General features: G+C 41.8%; 1 protein-coding gene across 1 annotated transcript; it reads right to left on the bottom strand.

Moving 5' to 3' along the window:
• Positions 1–5,211: 5,211 nt before the first annotated feature.
• LOC140648144 (probable G-protein coupled receptor 141) lies at positions 5,212–23,194 on the bottom strand. The gene is made up of 3 exons (XM_072853681.1): positions 22,992–23,194; positions 11,404–11,465; positions 5,212–6,159 (listed from the first exon to the last, which is right to left on the bottom strand). The coding sequence occupies exon 3, from the start codon at positions 6,154–6,156 to the stop codon at positions 5,212–5,214; it is 945 nt and encodes a 314-aa protein (XP_072709782.1). The 5' UTR covers positions 6,157–6,159; positions 11,404–11,465; positions 22,992–23,194.
• Positions 23,195–23,197: the final 3 nt, after the last annotated feature.

Below are 23,197 nucleotides of genomic sequence, written 5' to 3'. Positions count from 1 at the left end.
GCTTTCACAGTATCATAATATATACAGGTCGTCTGCTGTTTGGGTTTAAACTTCTGAAGGCCAGTTTACCGTAGAGATAGTTTTATTCTTGCAAGCTGAATTTAACTTATGAACTGCTTTTCATTATGTGAAACTTCGTGATGCTATTTCTAGCATATGGACACATTTCATGTCTTGAGCAGATCCTGATTCAGCTGCTCTTTCTGTAGCAGAGGACGGGAACTGTGGTCTGTCTCCATGTATGTGGAGTTCGCACCCGTTCATGTTTCTCTGCATGCAGCCCCCAGACTGGTGAGGCTCTCCTTCTCTCCAAGGGTATGATTCAAGGTTGTCCGCCACAGGATTTTCCATCAATGCAGATACAGTCTGTGCTGCCCTTTCTTATTTCCTTATTTTCTCCCATGCTTTTGTAGCACCTGACTAGTGGAGTCTCTGTGAGGTCTCATGTCTGCTGAGGAAAAGCACTGGGAAGACAAAGTCCTATCTGCAATTCTTACACATCTCTGTTAGAGATTATGGTGCCACCAGTAGTGTATGCCACCCCCTCAGCCATAGGCAGGTTGTTGTGTTTCTCTATGTTGTATACGTCTAAAACAGCTGAGAGGCTGTGAGTTCTTTTCCATGAGTCTCCTCCCCTTAGCATGCAGCCCCTGCTGAGCACAAGTCAGGGTCTTGCCTCCCAGGTTCAGATGAAGCATTTGGAGATGCTGTTAAATTTCTGCACTGACATCTGTCTTGCCTCGTTTGTTGGCATTGGGCATGTGGCCCTTCCTGACCATGACCCTGCTATGGATGGGGTTGCCTGTGGATTTGATAGCTGAGTCCCCAGTTGGTTGTGTGTTACCCTTCCCAGCTATGGGACTGGCACCGATTCCATTAGCAAGACCACAGAGTCAAGTGAGCCCCAGCCATCCACAGGTAGCACACAATTCATTGAGGGCACAGCTACCCGAGCTAAAGAGCAAAACCAGCCAGGCTCTCCCAGACTGGAAGTGTTACTGGGAGAGAGGGAAGTGTTACTGGCTGAGAGCAAAAGCAGCCAGCTGGCCTATCTGCTGCCTCACCAGAGGAAAGACGACTATATATTACTTACAGTTATATACTTCAGGGAATGGATACTGTATATTATCTTTATTGGTATTTCTCTTTTCAACAAAAATCTGGCTTATTAAGCAGCTGTTTACAAGTGGGGAAAATTACCTCACTGAGTACCAGAAAGTTTAGTTTGATTTTCTGAAGTTTCTGTCTGGGAGGTCAAGCTGGTGTTTTATTAATGACCTGTTGTTTTTTGAAACCAGGCCTTGTTTCCAAACAAGTCCTAGCCATAGGGTTTACTTACACAGAAAGTGCACACAAAGTCCTATTTCTCTGAGAACAGCAGAAATGAGTGACTTTATGGGTTAGAAATGTCCAGTCCTGCAACTCTATTGAGGTTTCTGTTCAGGAACTGCTGCCTCTGCCGCCTTCGGGGGTTGCCTTGCCCATCTTTCCCCATCCGTGGAGAGAGCATCAAGTGCCTGAAACCCCTTTCCTGGCCTGCAGCTATGGAGGTCCATCCTTCCCCTGCCAACACCTCTAGTCTAAGGCACCCTGGTCCTTGGGAGCACATGGAAATGGAAATGTCAGTTGATGTGGATCCGTGGAAAACTGCCTGGAAAGAAAAGATCTGGATCCTAAGGGGAATTAGACAAGTAGGATTGCAGTCTGATAAATGCCCCAGATCAGCATTTCTGCAAAAAGCAGCCTTGGTGTATTTATCCTTGCATTGACTTGATTTTCCATGACTCCCTGGTGAGCTAGAGAAGGAACTGATACAGCTGAAAGCCATTCAGCAGAAGAATCCCAGCCCCATGGAAAGAGTGATGTGGGAGTGGGAACAAGGAGGGGTTGAGGGCAAGTTTGCTCCCATCAGTGAGAGTGCCACTTTTTGGCAACTTTAAGGGTTCAATAAGCAACATGAGATGGCGGCCAGAGACGCAGTCTATGTTATCTTGCCACTGTGTGGCAGAAACATGCTGATATTCTGCTCTCCTAACCTCATCCCCTGTCACATTCTCCAGGCCCTATCCCCTCTATATCCTGCTGTAATACAGCTTTTTGTGTTCTCAAGTGGTTGTTTTCTAATCCAGAACTATCCTCCTTGATCCAGAGTCAGCAAAATCAGGGTCTCCTTTAACCAAGTAGATGATGGTAACTGGAAATTCCCCCTTCCTCTATAGATCCTCTCCCACATGTCAGCAGTTCCCCATCGCTGCCTCTGCCATCCCCAGTCACAGGAACCACTGGGCTACATTTGGATGCTGCTCTGGCCTTGTCTACACTTTTGTTTTCAGGAGTTATTCAGACTCTCCTTCTGTGGCATTGCCTGGCAGCACCTCCACCCCTCCTCAGCCCTCCTGGGGGAAGTGAGCAGGGAGGGTGCCTGGCAGGGTGGGAGAGAGCAAGAAGCCAGTGAGGGACAAAGCAGGGGGAGGCTGGAGGGAGCTGCAACCGGTCCTCCCTGCAAGCCCTGTCAGCACCCTTGCTGGAAGCATCACCTCTGTCACCACCTGGCAGAGCAACTCCTGCCAGTGTTAACCGAGGTTTCATTCTCTCAGGGCGCAGGCAGGCTTTCTCTGCCAGGCACTAACTTTCACAAAGTCAGACGTGTGGCAGATGTAAAGTTTGCGTAGACAGCCCCATAGAAAGCATGACTTTGTGCTGAATAGTATCACCAACTTAAAGCATGGAATTACAACCCCCTAATTCTGCTCATTATCATCCTGAGTTAGCATTAACATCATTAACATCAATTTTTGTTTGGAAAAAACCCCAGTATCTAGTATTTTTTGTGATGCTATGGTGCAGGACATTGTGAATGTGTACATTTTTACAAGAATTAAACAACTTGTGATTTTAACACATATATGAACAAGATTGCTTAAGCTCTGTGGTCAGGAGGTACTGTTTGTAAATGTATGTTTTATTTTTTGAAAGTCTTGCCAAATTCAGGTACAAAATGCTTTTCATTTATATGCATATTTGCAGGAAGGACTTGCCTAACTTTTTCAGCACATAGTCATTTTGTTTGTTAACAACTTTATTATGACAGAAGGGTTGTAATATAGTGTTACAAAGGTATGCAGTGCCTACAGAACACATGCAAGGTATTTTCTTCCACCAATGATGTTGCTGTAGGAGGAAAGAGAAATGTTGTGCCGTTTTCCATCTTCTTTCCTGCCACAAGGAAAAACTGCTTTGTTCGTGTAGTTTGAAAACAAATCTGGATCAGAGCAGTTTATTGCTCTCTTAATGACACATAATTAACTGGTAGTTAACTACACATTCAAGTTGACTCCTCCCATGTTATGAAAGTCTGTGTAGTTCCCCGACTACTGTTGAATCAGGCTGGTAGTTGTCTTCCTCTTTACCATGATCCTTTTGGGGCTGATGCCTTCTCAGACAGTTTTGTCTCAGACCCACACACACTGCAAGCTCTCACATTTCTCTCTTTCCAACTTTTGGTGTTATATAGCTTTATTTAGATGTTGACCCGAAACTACTCTCTCATGGTCAGACCTCCCAAGAGATATAGAGGAGCTCGAAGCAAGAAGGAAGACATGGAAGAAAGACTATAGAAGAGATGGGATCCGATAAAGTAACTATCTTTGGTGGAACCAAAAGCAATAGCAGTAAGGGAGCTATTGGTGGGAGCATAGCAGTAAGATTGTACAGGTACAGCAAGATCAGCCAATACTTATTTGATTGCTGTCTGATGAGCAAGAGATGTTGAAGGTGAAGCAGAAAGGAATGGAAAGATTCAGAAGTATGAAAAGGTGGACTTCAAGAGCATCATGAGGAGAGACTGCCACTGGAAGTTAATCAGCTGATAACGTCTAATTTGTCAAATGATTAAAATATGATTCCACTGACTCTAGATGAAAAAATGTGACCTTATGCAGATGGCAAGAAGAAGAAAGATAAATTAGCCATTGCTGTCTTGGGTTATAGCAGTCAGAGATTTACACTCTTTTTTTGGGATAGGTGTAAAGCAGCTGAGCTATGAAAGCCTGAATATCTTTCATAGAATTATTTTGCTTATTTTTTTTCCTCTTTTCAAGTGGAATTCAATTCTATCTTCAGATATAGCAACTCACAATGCCTCGCTGAGATATAATAAGTTTTTTAGCTACGCCAGGTTTATTAGCTTTTTCCATCCCTCCAATCCAAGCAGTAACATTTTAATTTCTTCTACTAGTACTAAATTTATAGAATTGATTTCAAGCTAAAGATACTGTGAGTAATTAGCTATAAACTTCAGAATTGCACAAAATCAACATAGGAGAAAAAAAAAATCATTGTTACCTTGGAGACCTAAAATATTTGACTTTCTAAGAGAAGACAACTACTGTCTGAAAGATCTAAATAAAATGACCCTCACTGCTAACTTTCTTTTTTAAATTGAACAATTTTGTAAATAAAAATACAGGCTTTTGTTTGAAATGACAATGTCCATTTCAGTAACAATGTGTAATTTTTGTTGTTGGAGACATTTTCATAATGTGTGAAAGAGAACGAAACTCTTTTCTGCAGTGATACCATCTCCAAAAGGTAATTTTGAGAAAATCTTTTAAGAAATAAATATTTATTGCTAGTTTGTTTTTAAAGAGTTGATTTAACTGTTCAATTCATTTAGAAAGTTATACTTGTCTTTACAGTGAAGGAACAGACCTACTCAGGAGGAACAATCGTTTCCCTGATATTTTATGAGAGATTGTGGGGAATAAATAAGAAATGTATGTGGAAAACTATATAGATCTTTAAATTTCAAAAATCTGTACCTTATTCCATAAAAAACTGCTTTTCTATTTGTGGTTCTACATACTTTGCAAATTCTCTTGAGTCTCTCCTAGTGCCTTTGACTTCACAAAATTTGATGTAAAAAAAGTGAGACAGAAAAGCCCATGCCCTTTCCTCCCTCTCCTCCAGGCGCATCTGCAACTCAGTAGGTATCACCGTGAGGAAATCCCAGAGGTAACCTTCCAGTTTACCAGCTGAGACACTGGAGGCAGTTCGCCCCATTATTTTGGGAAGCAGGTGTGCAGAGCCCTGCACGAGTGTGTTGCGCTGTTTCCAGGGCCCAGCCTGACTTGCTCAGGAGGGGGTTTGCCATGCCTGTCCAGCACCGTGCTCTGCCAGGTCCAGGTCCACGCACACTGCAGGAGGTTGACGCTAGCAGCAAGACAACCTACTGCGGAGCATGCCCACCTTTTGCTTGAAGAGGCGGCTTCCGCTCATCATGAAGGATAGCAAGTCCAGACAGCTGAGGGCAGTCAGACTCAAAAAAACTTCATTGTAGCTTTCTAAGTGGCTAGAATCATTCACGTGCTGTATATAGAAGGCCCTAAAGAGGTGATAGGGAAGGAAGCAAATTATGATGACGCAGATGAAAATCAAGTTTTTCACCTGGGCCAAGAACTCTTGGTGTGACCAGAGGGAGGTGGAAAGTTTTCTCGCCACTTTTACCAGGATGAAAATCTGCAGGCCTAAGAGGACACAAGTAATGCAGGCGACAGCTACAATTATGGTGTAGTTCAGGGCTTTCACGCTCTCCTGCTGTAGCTCTTTGTGGAACTTAAAGCATGTTGTTTCGTTGTATGAGCCTGACCGTCCATACTCAAAGAACAAGACCGGCACGACAAAGACCATGACAAGGACCCACACGGCAGCGCTTGCCGCAATGGCGTGCAGCTTCCTGTAAAACTCCACCTTGTCTTTCCATTGAAAGAAGATGAGCCACCGGCTCACCAGCGTGATCACATAGAATAGGAAGGTCAGGTACATGTGGATGTGCACCATTGCACTCACCATTTTGCAAAATGGCATCTTGAATACCCACTTCTTTTTGACATAGTAGTGCAGGCGGAAGGGCACCGTGAAGAGGAGGAGGCTGTGCACAACGACCAGGTTAATGACGGCTGTAGTGGTCACGGACAGAGTGTTCATCTTGACCAGCACAAACGACATTGTGATGGACCCGATCCCACCTCCAGCAAAGGCAACGGAGTAGGCAGTAATCAGTATGGCACTCATGGTGTTGGTGTGAGTGAAGGCAGAGGAGGAGTCACTGCTGTTCCTGTTCTCTTCAATCATGTTCCTGAAATCTTCCTTGTACATATGCTAGAAATGAAAGAATACATGAAGACTGAGATAAGGTAGGAATGAGAGGGCCCACCTGAAAAGCCAGCAGAGCTTTCCACCTGGATCTTGCTTGAGGGATAATCCTGGAATCTCACAGCTGGCACAAGCTATAACCAGTAGTTTTATCCAAACATCCTCCAGCCTAGAGAAAAAAGTCTGAGAAGGCTGGGTGGAGAAGCTGCTCTAGTCTTTAAGACATTGCTAGCCGTACCCTTAAAAACAAGCATGAGTTAGTAACATGTGGGAAGAAGAGATCCTTAGAGAAATGACATGATTTTGGTGGTTTTGAGCTCTCTGTGTTATTAGTTCTTGTCTCTTCTGAGCATCTGCATGCTTTTGCACTGAAGATCAGAAATATTGTTTGAATTCTGCTACTCATTCATCAGTTTGTTTATTTGCAACACAAATCTGTCCTTCCCAGAGCCAGATAATAACCATATGTTGCTCTATCAAAGATACGCATTTTGTTTGTTACCAAGAGCTGAGTTTTGCACACATTACAGTCCACTCCTTCTCCATGGACAGTTTATCTGAGAAGGGATTAAATACCATGGATACCCAGGCTCCATAGAGATCCTGCTCAGATCCTGCCAGACCGAATAGCGTGGGTGGTGCTGTCCTGGTGCTCAGGGCCATTTCACATCTAATATGTGGTAACTGGGTGTTACAAAATGGGCTGTTAGAAAATGTTAGGAAAGGACATCCTGGGTTAGTGTAAATAAGCCTGCCTGGCCTGAGCTGAGGCTAGATGAAAGTTAATAGCAAGTTTAATAAATATGCTATACATTTTTAATATATTACTGTTTCAAAGAGAGATTGAATATAATTCTTACAATTCTAAATGTAACTTCTGGTAGGATTTTTAAGTACTACAAGATTGTGTGGGAGCGGAAGAGTTCAGGTGGGGTGTTATCCTGAAGCATGTTTGCATCTATGAAAGTATCAAGAGGATGTCCACACTACAGTCACAGAAAAGAAGCGGGGAAAACTGAACAGTGCTGGGCTCTGTACTAGCCCAGTTATACTGCTACTGCTACCCGAACTATAATTTAAAACTGACTTTGGTATGTCACCCATTTCACCAGTGAATCCCACAACACAAGAGGGGGTTTTCTCCTGAGTGAGTTTTTGCAATTTTTCTTTTAATACTGCAACGTTGTTAACATCACGAAGTAGTTCCTCTATCTCTTTGTATGAGTGGTGTTTCACCTTATTTTCATTTTTAGGTAGCACGTACTGCCAGAAGTTGGGAAGGGAAAAAAGTTCTTTAGCAATTCTCTCTTTTGTGGGAAAGAGGAAATACCTATAACAGTTTTATAAACAGGTTTTGCTCGCAGTGGGGAATGAATGTCTGTGATGCATCTCAGATATTTTTTGTTGTTTCTTAGCAATAATTCTAAGCATTTGCCCCTACAATAATCAAGATCTCTTCATACATTGAAAAGTCAGTTATTCTCTAGCTATCCCAACGCATCTAAGACTCCAGATATTTTATTGTAATCAACATAAATATAACTGCCGTATCTCAAATTGATGTGTTGGTAGTTGGCACTTACTGACCTTTTCTGTTTGAAACTGCATTTCAGAGTTATGTGGACAACTAATTCCAGTTCATTATGAGAAGTAAAATGGATTGCAATGAAAGCGCTTTTTCTCAAAGGTGCTGCTGATTGGCACACTGCAGCTCTTGCGTCAGAAACCATGCAAGTTCCTTCCAGTTCTGTTCTCGTTTCCGAGATGTTGCATTTCAGTCTCACAACCATGCAAGCCAGAAGGGATTAGCAATAGCTGTTCATCAGTTTCTCCAAGTTGTTAAGCTTTAGTTCGAAAAGATGTCTCTAAAAAGTGGCATTATCGCACTGTTTTAATTTTAAATGCATATTTAAAGTTTAAAAAGTGCCACAGCCCTAAAGGCAACATGCTGGAAATGAGGGTTGGTGTGAGCAGCCCCAGCAGCAAGGCTGTGCTTGGAGAGGAAGGACCCTTCAGAGCCTGGAAGTGAAACTTGAACTGAAGGCAGTAAGGAACAGATAAGCAGAAGTCAGATAACCGGTATTTTCCTCAGACAGTCCTTTTAAGGGGGCAGCTAGAGACCTACTTCTGGCTGCAAATAAACAACTGAGACACTGAAATGCAGGTTTCTGCAGAACTTTTTGGCCATCGCTAAATCCCTTCATTGTAAGATTCTGCAGAAAATCTCATTTTCATTAATCTTCAAAAAAAAGCTACCGGCAGCTATGATATGAGATTATCAGCTCCCCACTGCTACAGGCATTCCACTGAAATATAACTGTATGATGAATACAGAGTATAGAATGACACAGGGTATGTTTCATAGAGGAAATGCTGCTTTCTGGTGAAATGAAGTTTCCTATTGTAATGACATTCACATAGCTATAACCTACTGACCTGAAATACAACTAACAAGTCCTTTGGCCAGAATTTAACAGGAGATACATGGAATGAGAATGAATGCAGGTCTTACAAGAGACTAATGAATTATATAACATAGGCTATGTACTGAACCTAACTGGGAACATGAGCTATAGAAGTCTCCAAGAGCCAGAAAATATCTCACAGAAGAGGAGGAACAACAGAAGGGACCACTGAAAGTGGTATCAAGCTATCTAAGAAATGGTCTTCCCCCATGCTGCTTAGCCCCTTGCCAATGTCAGCTGGTGTAAGCTCTTGCCAGCTCTAACAGCATTGCTTCAGTATTGAATCTAGCTTGCTTAAAACTAGCTTTTTCAACTATCTGGCATTTTACAGAGTGGCTGTACCCTGTCCACAGAGTTACAGTTCAGTCTTATCCCTTCTTTCCTCCTCCCCACACACCCCCTGGCCCCAAACAATGTCTGAAGCACCAAGGAGCTCCTTCAGGACAGTAGTTTGCAGCTTTGCCTCACCCAGGCAGTTTCCCTTCATGCACACTAATGTTAGCTCTTGACATCTGCAAGAACAGAAGGACTGCAGAGAGGACTTATCCCATCACACATCCAAAGGCAGAGAGTTTCTCCTCCAAGAGGTGTTCTTGTTTCCGTGCCTTCCTACCCCCTCTAGCTACTGCCAGTTCAGTGATACTGCTCCAGTTTTGGAGCAAGGTTTGGTCTTCCCCTGTGTTAAGCCTCTCATCACTTGGCTGAACTTCTGCCGGACATGTGCTTTGAACAGCCATGAGGCAATGATGGGCAACCACTTCACTGGGATGCCATAGCAGTTAAAGAGAAATCTGCTGGTGCCAAGGGCTTGGGGACAATTGCCAAAGTAGCTGTGTTTTAGTTTGAGAAAGGAGGCAGATTGCCAAGAGGCCAATTCCAGAAATATGATCAGCAAAAAGATTCTTGTGCATTCAAGATTCATCAGTTATCAGTGTGGATAAGGCCATCACATTCATTTCCTGTGACTTTCTGTGCAGCACAGTCCACGGGACTTCCCTGGACTGCTCTCTTCAGGCCAGAGCATGTGTAATTTACAAAAATGATTCAGTCTCTGTCAAAATTTTCCCAGTAAAAGAACATTCATTCCATCCTTCAGGAACTTGTTTCTCTTTTATCCTACTGTTAATTATCCTACTGTTTAAAAAAAAAAAAAGGGTGAACCACATTTCTAGACAGTTTGTACAGCCTCAGCTTCCAGGCATAGTATGTACTTCCGTTTTTGCCTTCAGATTTAAAAACCCTTTATCAAATTTTGGCTTTCCCTATAGATAACTGGAGATTAGAAGAGATAAGAGACAGAAGATACTTATCTTCACTTCATCCCAGTCATATTTTTTCAGTCACTGAACTGCCTCCATCAGCACTGTACTCCTATTCTTTCATTCTTAGATGAACAACTTTGCATTTGGCAGTGGTAAAATGCATGTTGCTAGTTTGCACCTGACTTAGCAATCCGGATCAGTCTGTCACTCACTTGTCCTCTTCATTGCTTACTATTTTCCCAGCCAGGTTTGTCAGTCACCATTATGTCATATGAACATTATATCAACTTATTAAAAAAAAAATCTCATTTGTCAAAAACGATGACACTTTTACAATCTTTGCCAAACAGTGAGCTCTACTCTCTGTATAACAAGCGTTTGCAAAATTTATCCCCCCCGTATACATTTGCTGAGGGACTGGCAGGCTTCACACAGCTTTTCATGTGTTCCGACAGTTGGGTCGTGCAGAAGAAGCGTTTGCAGCCTGCATGCACCCAGCTGAGAAGTTTCATTTGAATTTGGAGGGGAAAAAAGTTAAATTCAAATGAAAGATTTCTACTTTTGACAGACTTAATAAAATGGAAAAATGAGTGTTTGTCAGAACTGACGTCTCTGCATTGAACTAGACTAAGTTGGAGGCAGTGCAAAATACAAATATTATTTAACAAAAGTCTGTTTAAAATCTGCATTTGTTTCACAAACATCATCATTTAGTCTCAGAGCTGCTTTCTGTTGAGAGCATCGTAATTGCTTTTCTATTTGCTCTAATTCCATGCTGTGTTATGGTAATGGAGGCTATGCCACTAGAATAATTGCAGCATTCTCTTCATTTCAAAATAACCACACACACCTGAAGTTTGAAGTATAAATGTCGGCTTAAAGGAAAACATTATAAATTAAAAAGATGAAATAACAAGTGTGTGTTTACATTTAGATACTGACTTTTTTCAAATAACTTTTAGTGATTCCTCTGACTCATTCACTAGCTCATTGACTCATGTCTTGTAGGCTGTGTCATCATTATACTGATACTTTTTAGTTTAAATCCAGTCTATTGAAGAAAAAATGGGATGGAAAAACATGTTGAGTTAGTCCTCTTTTGCTTGAGATTTTTGCTGTCTTACACAAAAATGGAAACCATGGAACCTTCCTAAAAATAATTATTTACCATCCTGGCTGTATCTTATCAAAGAGAACAAACTTACTTAACCTTCTGGTCTTTACAGGGATTGAATGATATCAAACACATGCACAAAGATGGATGAAAACAAAAAAGAGTTGCCTCCCACTTTTAGGAGGCAGTGTAGAACCACAGGACAGCAATATGAAAAAGGGTAAAGCAATGTTTTCCTGTAGTACGAAATTACAAATAACGATGACAAAAACAGTTATGCAGAAAAGCGTTAAAATGTGTTCAAAATAAAACAACTAGACAATTGGATACTTTTTTTTTTTTCCTAAAGTTGCAAACATTGTTTTAAAAGCATTGCAAACAGGCTTTTGTTCATTCTGTGTATACTTACAGATTAGTGTTTATCTCCACTCGTCAAGTCTTGTTTACTTGTCTCTTCATTTTACATGAGCTCTAAGAACAAAAAGCAAAACACCTGATATTTTAAAGAGTCATTGCCTTATGTTCTTCTTTGAACCTATGATGAAGCAACAACCACAAGCCTCAGCTACATGAGGGCAGGACTGCCCATAAGCACGCAACATTTAGGAAGATGTTTAGTTGCATTCCCAGTGAGAAGTTCATGGGGAGAAGAAATGCCCCCTTGTCTTGCATGTTGCTATCCCCTACCAGTCATCTGATGTCCTGTCAGAACAGCTCTTTTGTGAATTTAACACAGGATCGCCTAATTTGCAGCTGTTTCTTAGCCATAGGAAGACTTCAGAGCCTCCCATTTCTGAACAGTCACATTCTTCTACTGCCTAAAATGATCAAGTCTGCACATAGATGTAAGCCCCACAGATCACACAGACGCTCATTTGGAAAGGTTATTCCCCAGAGTGGAGGGGATCATTTGAAAGAGTGTTTTGAGACAACAGGGTAGGACAGGAGCAAAATATGATCTATATTGTAACTGGCTAAGTGTGGGTTTGGATATGGTTAAAGTATAGACATCAAAGTGTAAGGGATGAAATGAAGCTCACGCTAAAGCCCAGCAGTATGCCTCAGCCCTGCTTTCTGCCAAGATTTTAGCTCAGCATCTGGATCTCTTGGGACTTGGTGCCATTGCTACACCTGTACACTGCTAGCAAAAATGAAACTAGGGGATTTTATTAAAAAAACATTGTCCATGTCGCTATCGAAGGCTCATCAGCAACGATGGTTGTTGTGTGGTGCGTGTGGTAAAAGATGTCTTACTGCTGGACTGAGTCTCTATTACGAGTCTGTGCAAGGTCAGTTTTGCCCTCCTGCAGGCTTAATTCGTTTGTGTCAGAACACACAGTTATATTTGAGTGTAATAGTTTTTGAAAGCAACGGTATTAAAATTCAACATTTACAGGTAATCTTACATAAGAACATTTTAACTGACTATATCCTGTTGCTTCACATTTGGTTAAAAAAACACAAGGGATGTACTGTTCTGTGGTACTTCACAACAGACCGGTATGTGATGGAGACCATCTTCTTGCATTTTGCAATTTTAACAGTGGCTAACAGCTAAAGAGCTGTTCAGATAATATTAAAAAGCAATCGTAATAATGCTTAGCTCTTACCTATCACCTTTCTTCAGCTGATCTCTAAGCTCTGTTAAAAGGCATATGTATCATTCTCCCCATGCTACAGCTAAAAAGCTGAAACCCCTGTGGCAAAGGCAGATATAAAGCTAAGATACCCTTAAATCAAGTCCTGTACCTTCTCAAGTTAGTTATGTTGTCTTGGCTTCTTGTAGGTCTTGTTCTAGAATAAATACATCCCAATTAACAGTGGGAAGAGATCCAAGATATCTTAAAGACCTGCAGGTAGCATCTAAATGGGGGGGTTAAGTTATATAATATTGTTGATACATATAATAAATTAATGCGTATAAGATGTTAATATATATAATATTGTTGATACACATTGTTGATACATATTATAATTACCTAACATATAAGTTATATAATATTATTGACAAATTACAATGTTGTTTTCCCAAGCAGTCATCACAAATGGGGCTTTCCAGGTTGACTTCTTTCCATATGTTTGCATTCTGTAGATTTTCAATCCTTGCACTGACTCAGGATTAAAACAAATACTGAAATACCAGAGCATGGTCTGGGACAGACATCCTCATTATCTTTGTTCATCTCTAAGCTGTAGTTAGTGTCAAGCTCTAGATAGGTATAGGAAGCTTAATACTTATGATTGCAGTTCATTTTCCTTGCTAAAGTGATGCAAATTTGCCCAAGATTTAGCAACAGCATGTATAATCTCTGGAGTATGTTTCTTGTCCTGTCGTTCAACAAATAGATTCCAGTCTGGTATGTTTAGATTTTCACCAGTAATGTACTGAGCTGGTGGCAGAATGTGATTATTTTAGAACATCACACACCAGCTGAATTTAAACACAGGTGCTAGAAATGCACGTATTAAGTTTTGAGTAATTGCTGATGGTCTTAGCAATACCCCAAAATCTAGAAGAAGTATGATAGTGGGTTTGCACAGTACCATTGTATCACCTGGATCAGATCTTCACCTAGTTTGAATTTGCATTATAGCAACAGTTTCATGGGCCAAGGTGTTTAATAATAGTTGAGAGTCTGGCCCAGATTTCAAGGACGACTTGTCCTGAGATCTGAGTAGCATCAAGGCTCCTTTACTCTGGGTTGCATAAAAGGTCCTTGAGAAAAGAGAACTGTGTCCTTTATGCTCAGGCATAATACATGCTGTTAGTGATTTTTCAGCTGTTCCAAACTCGGAGATATACATAGAATAACCATGGCAACCCAGGTGTTTTGTTTGTCTACATTTATTGTGCCAGGACTCAAGGATTTGGAATGCTAATTCAGAGGTGGACCATACAGGGTGGTAGGAGGTATGTGGCTGTGGTGGTTGGGTCTTCTGGAAAACTACTCCTCTCCTTCACTTATGTGGGTGGCAGAAAGCAAAAAATAAGATCCACCTGAACACCTTAAATTCACTGTGGGTAACCTGACTGTTTTAGTTAGTTGAGGGTAAAGCTGGAGTGACACTCCTGAAAACACCAAGCTGATGTTGATAGCAGAGAATCAGGGCCCCAGAGAGGTCTCTAAACCTGTGATTGCTAAGGGTGAGTTTTGAAATATTCCCCAAAGTGCGGGGGACAGTTACTTGAATAAATCAGCTTTGCTGGACAGTTGATCAGACTTCTGCCAGCCAGAAAACTCTATTAGAAGTAGCAAAATATTCCTTAATTATATAATTTTCATTTACACTGGAAGAGCTAGACCCTGCTCCCCATTACATTCATGAAAGAATAAGGACTTGAATTATCGAAAAACTACTTCAGTGCTGGTTTCTAGCCTTCTTTGTTCCTTGTATATATTCAGATCCATCACATAAACTTCATTTATATTAATAAATATAAGCACGTTTATACCAGCCAAGGCATTGTCCCATAGTTGTGTATTAGTCTTGCAGTAAGCCATGAATGTGATTCTCCTCTCTAGTGCATAATTTTAATACTGTTCAGTTCCAGTTTCACCAATGACACCTCTGATTGAGTTTGGTGGGACAGCAGATCAAGACCGTGCTTTTTAATTTTTTCCCTTTGATTTGTGCCTGAATACAAAGCAGCCAATCGCAATTATGACATGAAGACAGGTTCCTCTGAAACCGCCTTCCAAAATCCTGCAGTAGAGATATCAGGGTGCTGGACAGATTAAACAACGTTCAGTTTCTTGACAACTAATCTGATATAATCTATCCTTTCCTAAACTGGGGAAAATCCCATATTGCCATGTATGTTTGACTGTGAAAGAGATGGTTTTAGTAGATGTGGGCTGGCCAACACAAAGTGTTGGTCACCTATTTCTCAGGCCTTTTCTTAGGATGGGTCAGAGCAGTGTCCTCAAGCAAGGGCAGTGTCTGCTTCCTAGGTAAAAGGATGAGATACAGGGAGAGCATTGCTCGCTATATCTTGTGCTCCTTAGGCAAAGCCCAGATCTGCTGAGTCCCTCCCAGTGCCAGCTATGGGCCTGGTCCTAGTACGTAAGACTGGCTGGATCAGTTATTAGGCTGTAATTGTGACAGGTTAATTGCAAGTTATCATTATGTAAAAGATCAGCTGCTAATATGAATAGCTGAAAGGCAGTATGTTGTTAGAGTGGGTGACTTTAGCTGCTATCAACAAAATTATAATTTTGACTCATATTTCTAATGTGCCTTACTATTTCAAGCACCTTACTAGAAAGATATTAATTATCTACAAAAGGAAAAATATTCAGTATCTATAACAGCCAAAACCATTTTGTAGATAATAGGTTTCTTAAAATGTCTCTATCTGGGTTCTGAAGCAGTTGTGATTTGTGGCTGTCACCCAGGCAGTGCAAGGCATCCTATGAGTGAGAAATACTGCTTGTGATACATCTGAAAGAACATTTTGGAAAAGTATAGGGAGGAAAATGTGACTCTCAATTCCTCGTTTCACACATCTTTGCAGAGCAGAGGTATAAATTCAAGCTCCTCTGAAAAGTGGAAATACATCTGGTGGCCTCCTGCTAGTTCCCTTTTCTAATTTAGGGGGAAAAAATACCCAGTTTGCAAGTTACTATCCTTGGGCATTATTACTCAAAATAAATTTGCTTAAAAGTTCCTCAGGCAGAGTGGTGTGGAGAAAGTCTGTTTCCCCTTCACTCTATCTCACTACCTTTCCCTCCTTTGGAAGCACCAAAATTGCACCTCATTCCATGTTGAAGTATAGCATATCAATAAAACCACCTCAAATTTCTATTCAGCTCTTATTATAATCCAAATCTTTCAACAGAGAAGTACTGCAAACAAAACAAAACCTAAATCCACATCAAAATCTGCTGTACTTCTTTAATAGTGTGTGTGGGAGGGATCACAAATCTAGAAAACAACTGTTCTACCACTAATAATTTGCCCAACTTTCCCCATATCTACTTTTCTACCAGCTGGTTTTCTACCAGCACTCAGCTTTGGCCTCAGTGTTTGTCACTGAGGATGGGAGGAGCAATCAGAACTGCGTACAAAAGATATCTGTGCAGACTCCAGTCTAAATGGACCTTTTTGAGAAGGTGCCTTACTTATTTTTAACAACTGCACATTTCCAGCAGTCTATCACCAACTTTAATATTATCTTGTTCTGCAGGATTTCACTAGTTCACATCTGTCACATGCCAGTACGTTTTTCAGGAGATATGCCTTTCATCAGGAATCCAGCACAGCAATTCACTCGTTATCGGAGCTTGTTCTCACCAGGATAAAAACAAAATAGAGGGGGGAGCTGATTGACAAGGAGATGCATTATTGCTGCCATAAGGATGACATTAGACTGCAGAGAATGAAATCATACATGCGGTACCATGCTGATCCTATATGCATATATGCATATATGCCTTTCTGAGAAGAAAAAGCCCTTCCTTTCACCTGAAAAGACAGTGCTCATCCTAAAATTGTTTGAACTCTGTACTAGCCTCTCACTAATTGCCTGCTGAGGCAGGCAGCATGTTGTAAGGAACAATATTTAAAAAAAAAAATATTACAGCACAAGTCTATTGCTACTTGCCCTCAAAATGTTTACTGCAATTGCTAATACTGTTTTATTCTCAGCTTGTTTATTTCATTTGATTTCTGACTGCAGAGGTAACACAAACGCTATCATCATGTGAGTGGAAAAAATCATTTTACTAATGATCACTTTCATGCTGAATATGTACATACAGATATTTATGAAATTTAGTATGCTAAAATGTGTTGCCTGTGTTGACAGAGGAACAAACCTCCCTGCATTAATCTAAGAGTGTCTGCCTAGGAGCAGAACAGAAAGCAAAGCTTAGTACCCGTACTGCTAGATTGATACTGAAGATGCTTTCCTATCTCAGCATAAGCACAATGAGATACATGACTTCGTTACTACAGTTGGGTTAGATAGGTATTCAGGGTTCCTCCTATCTCTTTTGGAAACGAGGAATTTACTGCAAGGGAATTGTTCCACACTGCATTCATAAAGTACATCATTAATTTGTAAGAGCCCTTCCTGATTAGCACAGCTAAAGACTGCATAACGGAATGAGGCACTGTATGCATGCGGGTGGTCTATTACATCAAATTGTTTGGGCTGAAATGGTTCATTCTGCTGTTAAATCTGGAGGCTTCTGTTCTGAGCTAATGATAAGCATTTGTGTTAAATTAAGATCTTCAGTGCATTTGCCAAAGTGTGAAGCTAATTGTGTTAGGAATAAGCTCATTACTGATGCATTTTTAAAGACTTTTGCCTATTTGAAGTTCAGCTGAAGAGTTCAGGATGCAGCTAGAGAGTCCAGCCAGGAGCAGCTGCAGAAACAACCAGGGTAAGGGCTGCTGTTCTGGGCTGTGGAAGGAGTGGGCTCCACACCACTCTGCCTCAGGTACTTCTAAGCAAATTTATTTTGAGTAATAATGCCCAAGGATAGTAACTTGCAAACTGGGTATTTTTTCTCCCTAAATTAGAAAAGGGAACTAGCAGGAGGCCACCAGATGTATTTCCACACTTGCCCTTTGCCCCACCATCCTCCTAACTTGCTTTCCCTAAGCCTCTCTCCCCATTTCATTGACACAGGACTCCCCAGAAAATCTTGGGCATGCTGCTTGTGGCCATGTGTGATAGTTCTTGCCCAGATCTGCTTATTTGGTTTTGGACTGCCTCGTGCTGTGGTATGGCACAGCGCACCATGCCACTGGGCCCCTATTCTTGGTTGGTCTTTAGACCTCTCTGTAAAAAATAGAATTGAAAACAATAAACTATCAATTAGCTTCCCTGCCTCGCTTCGTCCTTTTCATTTCATCCAGGTTATTTCAAGTTCTGTACAGCTTTCCGAAAAGCATAAGTGCCAACTATTTTACATCGTTATTCACTATAGCTCTTACCAGCTCTTCTTAGCTGAAGACAGACTGACAGGACATTCCTGTATGATATTATGAGCCCTACAAGATAGATGTAAAAAAAGAAAAAAAAATTGGTAAAAACCAGCTGGAGTCAGCGGAGCGTGGTGGAGAAGCCCAAAATAGCACCAACATAAGTTAGCCCAACAGTGCGTGGTGTAGGAGATGATACCCTGTGCAGATATGAGCTCTGATCCCAAAGCAAAATAGCCACAGTAGGGCAGTGACATGCCCTTTAGCTTCTCAACAGGATTTGTTGAGACTGGCCATAGCAACATGCCTCTTTAGCCCCATTGCTTCTGGTTCTCAAGTTAGCACATTAAGCACTAATTCGAATACATCTTCACAGAAAAGATATCCTCAAAATAGCTTTCCTGTTGATATCAGTGATGTTAAGAATTTGGGGAGATTAAGAAAATAAAGTGCACAGTTAATGTGCTTAATTGTGCTACTGAATTGGAAATGAGAAGCATCAACTCACTGAGGAGAGATTCCCGTTGCTAGCTTTCTTTTCTCTCTGCACCATCAAATCAGGATCATCACTGAAAATGATTCAATGATTTCTACAGCCCTCATGGTGAGAGATCTCACCATTCACTGCTAAGTATCATAAGCACAATGAAAAGTGCACATAAAGCAATGCCTATTGAGTATCCACTCCAGATTTTCCCTTATGCCTCTTACTTTGACTAAAACTCTTTTCCCCTTAATTTCACTTAAGAAGAAAGATTTCACTCTGTTCAGTGAGCTGACAATAAAATAATGAATTCTGTATCAAAAGCTATCTCCACTTAATTTTCAGATTCAGTTTCCGCTAGACAAGTTACTGTGCATCTGAGCTCATTCCGTTCCCACACCTAAGATTATCCTCACATGAACTGAATTTCAGCTGTGTACCAGAGATCTCTTCTAGGTTGGGAAGAAGTCTGTTAATCTGGTGAGAGGTTCCAGCATTATATTTTGGTATGGTTTTTTTGAAGTATTTTCCCCCTGAACTTTTTTGTTTCAGATTCAGAAGCAGCCTGCATGTGCTGTTTTAGGGGTAAAAGGGTAGAATTCATGCAGTCTTTCTGTATGGCATCAGCAAAAGAAGATATGCATGTTACCATGTGAGTCGGAGGTACACGTGCAATTCAGAACGCAATGCTATGCAGAAATACCTAAGCTAGCTTTAAATAGGTAGTTGGTGATAAATCTGTGTTGGTGTGACACTCCCTCTAGTCAGATTTATCCCAGTTTTCCAGGCTTAGAGGCTGTAGTATTTCCAGCGCTTCAGTTAGCTCCTCCAGAGCTAGTTTCGGTACTTCTGCGTGACACTGCAGAAAGTCACGTGCACATCCCAGTTTGTGTCTATTGTGGCTGTTGAATCATAAAAACATTCAAGTTGGCAGGAACCTCCAGAGATTTTACAGTCAAACCTCCTGTTGAAAGCAGGGCCTTAGACTGGGTTGTCCAGAGTCCCATCAAACCAAGTCTTGAATATTTCCAGCAAGGGATATTTTGCCACTCCTAATTTTTCAATGTCTGTCTTGGACCAGGAAGACCAAACCTGGACACAACATCCCAGGTGTGGCCTGAGGGGTGCTAAGTGGAGTGGAATAATCACACCCTTGACCTGTTGGCTGTACTATTGCTGATGCAGCCCACGACAAGGTTCCCTTTCATTGCTGTAAGGGCACACTGCTGGCACACATTCAGGCTGCACCCCAGGCTATCAATCAGACACATCCCACACACATGCACCCCACTGCTGCATGGGATTACTCTGTCCCAGGTGAGGGCTCTAACAATTACTTTTGTTAAACTGCATGCAATTCTTGTTGGCCCAATCTTCCAGCCTGTCGCAGTGTCTCTGTTTGGTGGCCCTTCCTTTCAGCATCTGTATCCTCCCAATTTGTTGTAATCTGCAAACTTGCTGAGGGTGCATTCAGTCCTGTCCTCCCAATTTTTTTTAAAGCTATCGAATACTATCAGGCCCAGTATCGACCCCCAAGGAACTCCACCTGTGACTGGCTCCTGGTTCAACTTTGAGCCATTAGCCACCACCCTTTCAGCTCAGCATTTTAGCCAGTTCTCCACCTACCTGTGGTGCATCTGTCCAGTTTGTATCTTGCCAGCTTGTCAACAGGTTATTAAGATGACCATGTCAAATGCCTTGCTAAAATCAGGGTAGATGATGTCCATGGCTCTCTCCTCATCCACTGAGCAAATTGTTTATCAAGGAAGGCATCACAGAATGTCAAATAAAGTAATTGCAATGCTCTTTGTAGGATGACAAATACTTTTCTCCTAAATAAACCACCCTTACACCAATCTCTTCATCATTTGACAGCTATTTGTCTCAAAATTTCCTTCAGACGATGCCACCTATACTGCTAACACCTTCTTAAATGCTCAAAATAATCCTGACTGTGAAACCAAATACATGGAATGAATTCTTTCTGCCCTTCTTCCAAAAACTGCTTCACCTGTTTATCCTTCCCTGTAGGAGGTCAGGGAATGAAAAGAGGCAAGCTTTGAGAAATGCACAGCTCAACTGGGGAGGCCTCATGGCATCTCCTGCAGCAGAAAGTACACACCTGCAATCACTCGCTTCTGCCAGGACGCAGCAGGAAGGTGAGCATTCCCACCACCAAGCAGAGGGCTGCCTGGTGCCTCAGCTTCTGAGATACAAGGTTGGGAGCGATTAAACCAGGCAGGTCCATGTAAAACCACCCCTACTTATACACACCAATATATCTGTCACCTTGTGATGTAAACTGAGATGTAAAACTTCCCATCAGCTGTGACCGCCTGGAAGGCAGGCCTGATGATGGTCTGATCTCTGTCTGTGACACCTGGGTCACCCTGAGGCTGAATGGCAGCTGCACATATTTCTGGGACATGAAGTTTAGGCAGCTCCAGCCGATATGAATGTCTGCAGTGCAGAAGTCCATGCTACAAGAGGGTCCTCTACCTCAACACCAACTTCCCACAGAAGATCAGGACCCTGTTTCTTCTCTTCAAGATCCTCCGCAGCCCTAGCCTTGTTTTTCTAAGTAGCTACTCCCAGTTTCAGAATGAAGATCATGATGAGCATCCGCAATTCCCAGAGACTCTTTAAGACAAGGATAAAGTGATTGAGGTGGTCTCTCTCTGGAATGGCTCTGGGGCTGAGAACCATGAACTAAGAACCACCACAAAGCCACAAATGTGGTGCAATCTCTCTGCCCAAGCTATTGCCTCTCTTACCTCTTATGGAAATTCATAGCAGCATATTTATTAAAAAAACCAACAACTTCTTACCAAAATAAAATATTGTGCTGAAAAAGTTTCTGCATTTGAGTAAGGAGAAGACGTGGTAAGAAACAATCTGAGGCAGCTGGTTAATAGTCACTTTATTCAATCTAGCTTTGAAAAGTATTCAATGCTATGAAAATGTCATCATTATATGAACCTATACATAATGGTAACAGGACTCCAACTATTTTATCCAGTTATTGGTATTGCTAGCTTTTTCATTTATGAAATGGTGAGCAGAATCTTCTCAGACTCTCATTGCTTCTGACAATGTACTTGAAAGGCTGGTTCCTTTATGTACCAAAATGAAGCACAACCCTATAGCATAGAATCATGCAACAAAGCAAGGCAAAATAGCCATCACGCTTCCTACTGCCCTCAGCATCACTTATGAATAATGTGTGATTTTTGCAGCAGTTCTCTTAGAAACACGAGTCTGTGTTTGGCTCACCCCCTGAAGAGCAGCAGATACCCTTTTTTGGGTGCCAAACCTAAACAGCATACTCAAAGGAGCAACGCCTTTCCATGGGTGCTAAGAACACCGGGGAGGTTTAGGCTTTAATGTAGTGAGATGCTCCTGGACAGCAGCAAATGCATGGACAGTTATTGTGGAGCAGCTGGTGCCCTTCAGATGTGCAGCCTAATTTTCCCTGATGGAAGTTGTTTGTGTGCTTCAACTGATAATGCTGTCACAAAGATGAGAACTGCAATGGTACATCTCAAAGCGGAAGGTGAAAAACCAATTCTGCTACTTTCTGTCTTCTCAGCAGGAGGGGTGTGGAGTCTGCAGCTTCACAACAGGGGGAGTAAAAAGCTGCCACTGCTGTTACAGAGGTAAAAATAACGGATCTGATACCCCATCACTCAGCAAAGTTAGGGAGTCCAAACAGAACACCACTGCGTAGGTACCTGGATAATACACATACACCAGTCTGCATTTGGTGACACAGGTCATTTTTGCTGGTGTACCTTCTGATCACTTTTCTCTGTCCTCCAGCCATAGCTCTGTCTTGTCTGATTTATCTGTATTACTCAGATGCTTTTCTTTTCCCTGATCGCTAAGACACTCAGCTGCTCTTCCTGGCTAATGAAGGAAAGCTCTGGTACATGAATGAAATGAAAAAACCTGTCACCCAGGATTCCTTTGTTGCCTTCCTAATGGCATCCTGTATGCACTGAGCTACAGGAGAACAGGGATGTAAAATTCAGTATTGGAGCAGATAACCAGTGGCTAAGCCAGCCATCCAAAGCCCCTCAAGAAGTGGACACTAAACCACTCAACAGCCATCCTTGCTGAGCTGTGCAAGTGTCTGAGAGCAAGAGGGAAGGTGTCCAAAAGCACTGTAGGGGACTTGTGATCCTCAGCATGTGAGGTGATTTTGAAAAATTTACTCTTCGTGAAAGAGTATCAAAGCCTATGAGAAAGCTAGTAGAAGCAGTATGAAAATTTCCTTCTTATTCGTTGTTTAAAGATTGATTGTCAAAACCAATAACAGTACTCTTGTCCTTCTGGTTTACATTTTCTTTTAATAAATTAATTTTCAGAAAGGATTATGAAAGTGTGGGTGCTATTGTAAAAGGAGCCCAGGTGCCCCTCCTGCAACGATGACTCCCAATATACACTTTTAACTACCTTCTACTTTGCTTCCACAGATTTCACAAAATCTGACATTCACAACTGCTGCAGTGGACTAAAAACCTGAAGCACTTTTAACTTCCACCCTCTAACATTTCCTCCCAGCTTTGCTTTAAGCTTACCTGCCACCAGGAACCGTCAAGCTCCATCCAGATCTGCAGCCTCCTCATTAGAGCTTAGTAATATTTCCCTCCTCCTCTCCAAGGTAAGGGGTAAAACACTCCTTTCTGCATGTCTGCCTCCAGTACCTCTGCTGAGTACCTTTGCAGCACTTACCCACGGACTCTCCAGGGGCATAGCAGGAGACTCACCTCGCTCTGTACAACTC

This window comes from Ciconia boyciana, chromosome 2 (assembly GCF_034638445.1).
Source record: "Ciconia boyciana chromosome 2, ASM3463844v1, whole genome shotgun sequence".
NCBI lineage: Eukaryota > Metazoa > Chordata > Aves > Ciconiiformes > Ciconiidae > Ciconia > Ciconia boyciana.
Note: the sequence above shows the minus strand (reverse complement) of the source record. Positions and strands in the feature narration are given on the sequence as shown.

Coding starts and splice junctions, on each gene's coding strand:
- LOC140648144 (XM_072853681.1), bottom strand. CDS start 6,156: ATGTACAAGGAAGATTTCAGGAACATGATTGAAGAGAACAGGAACAGC.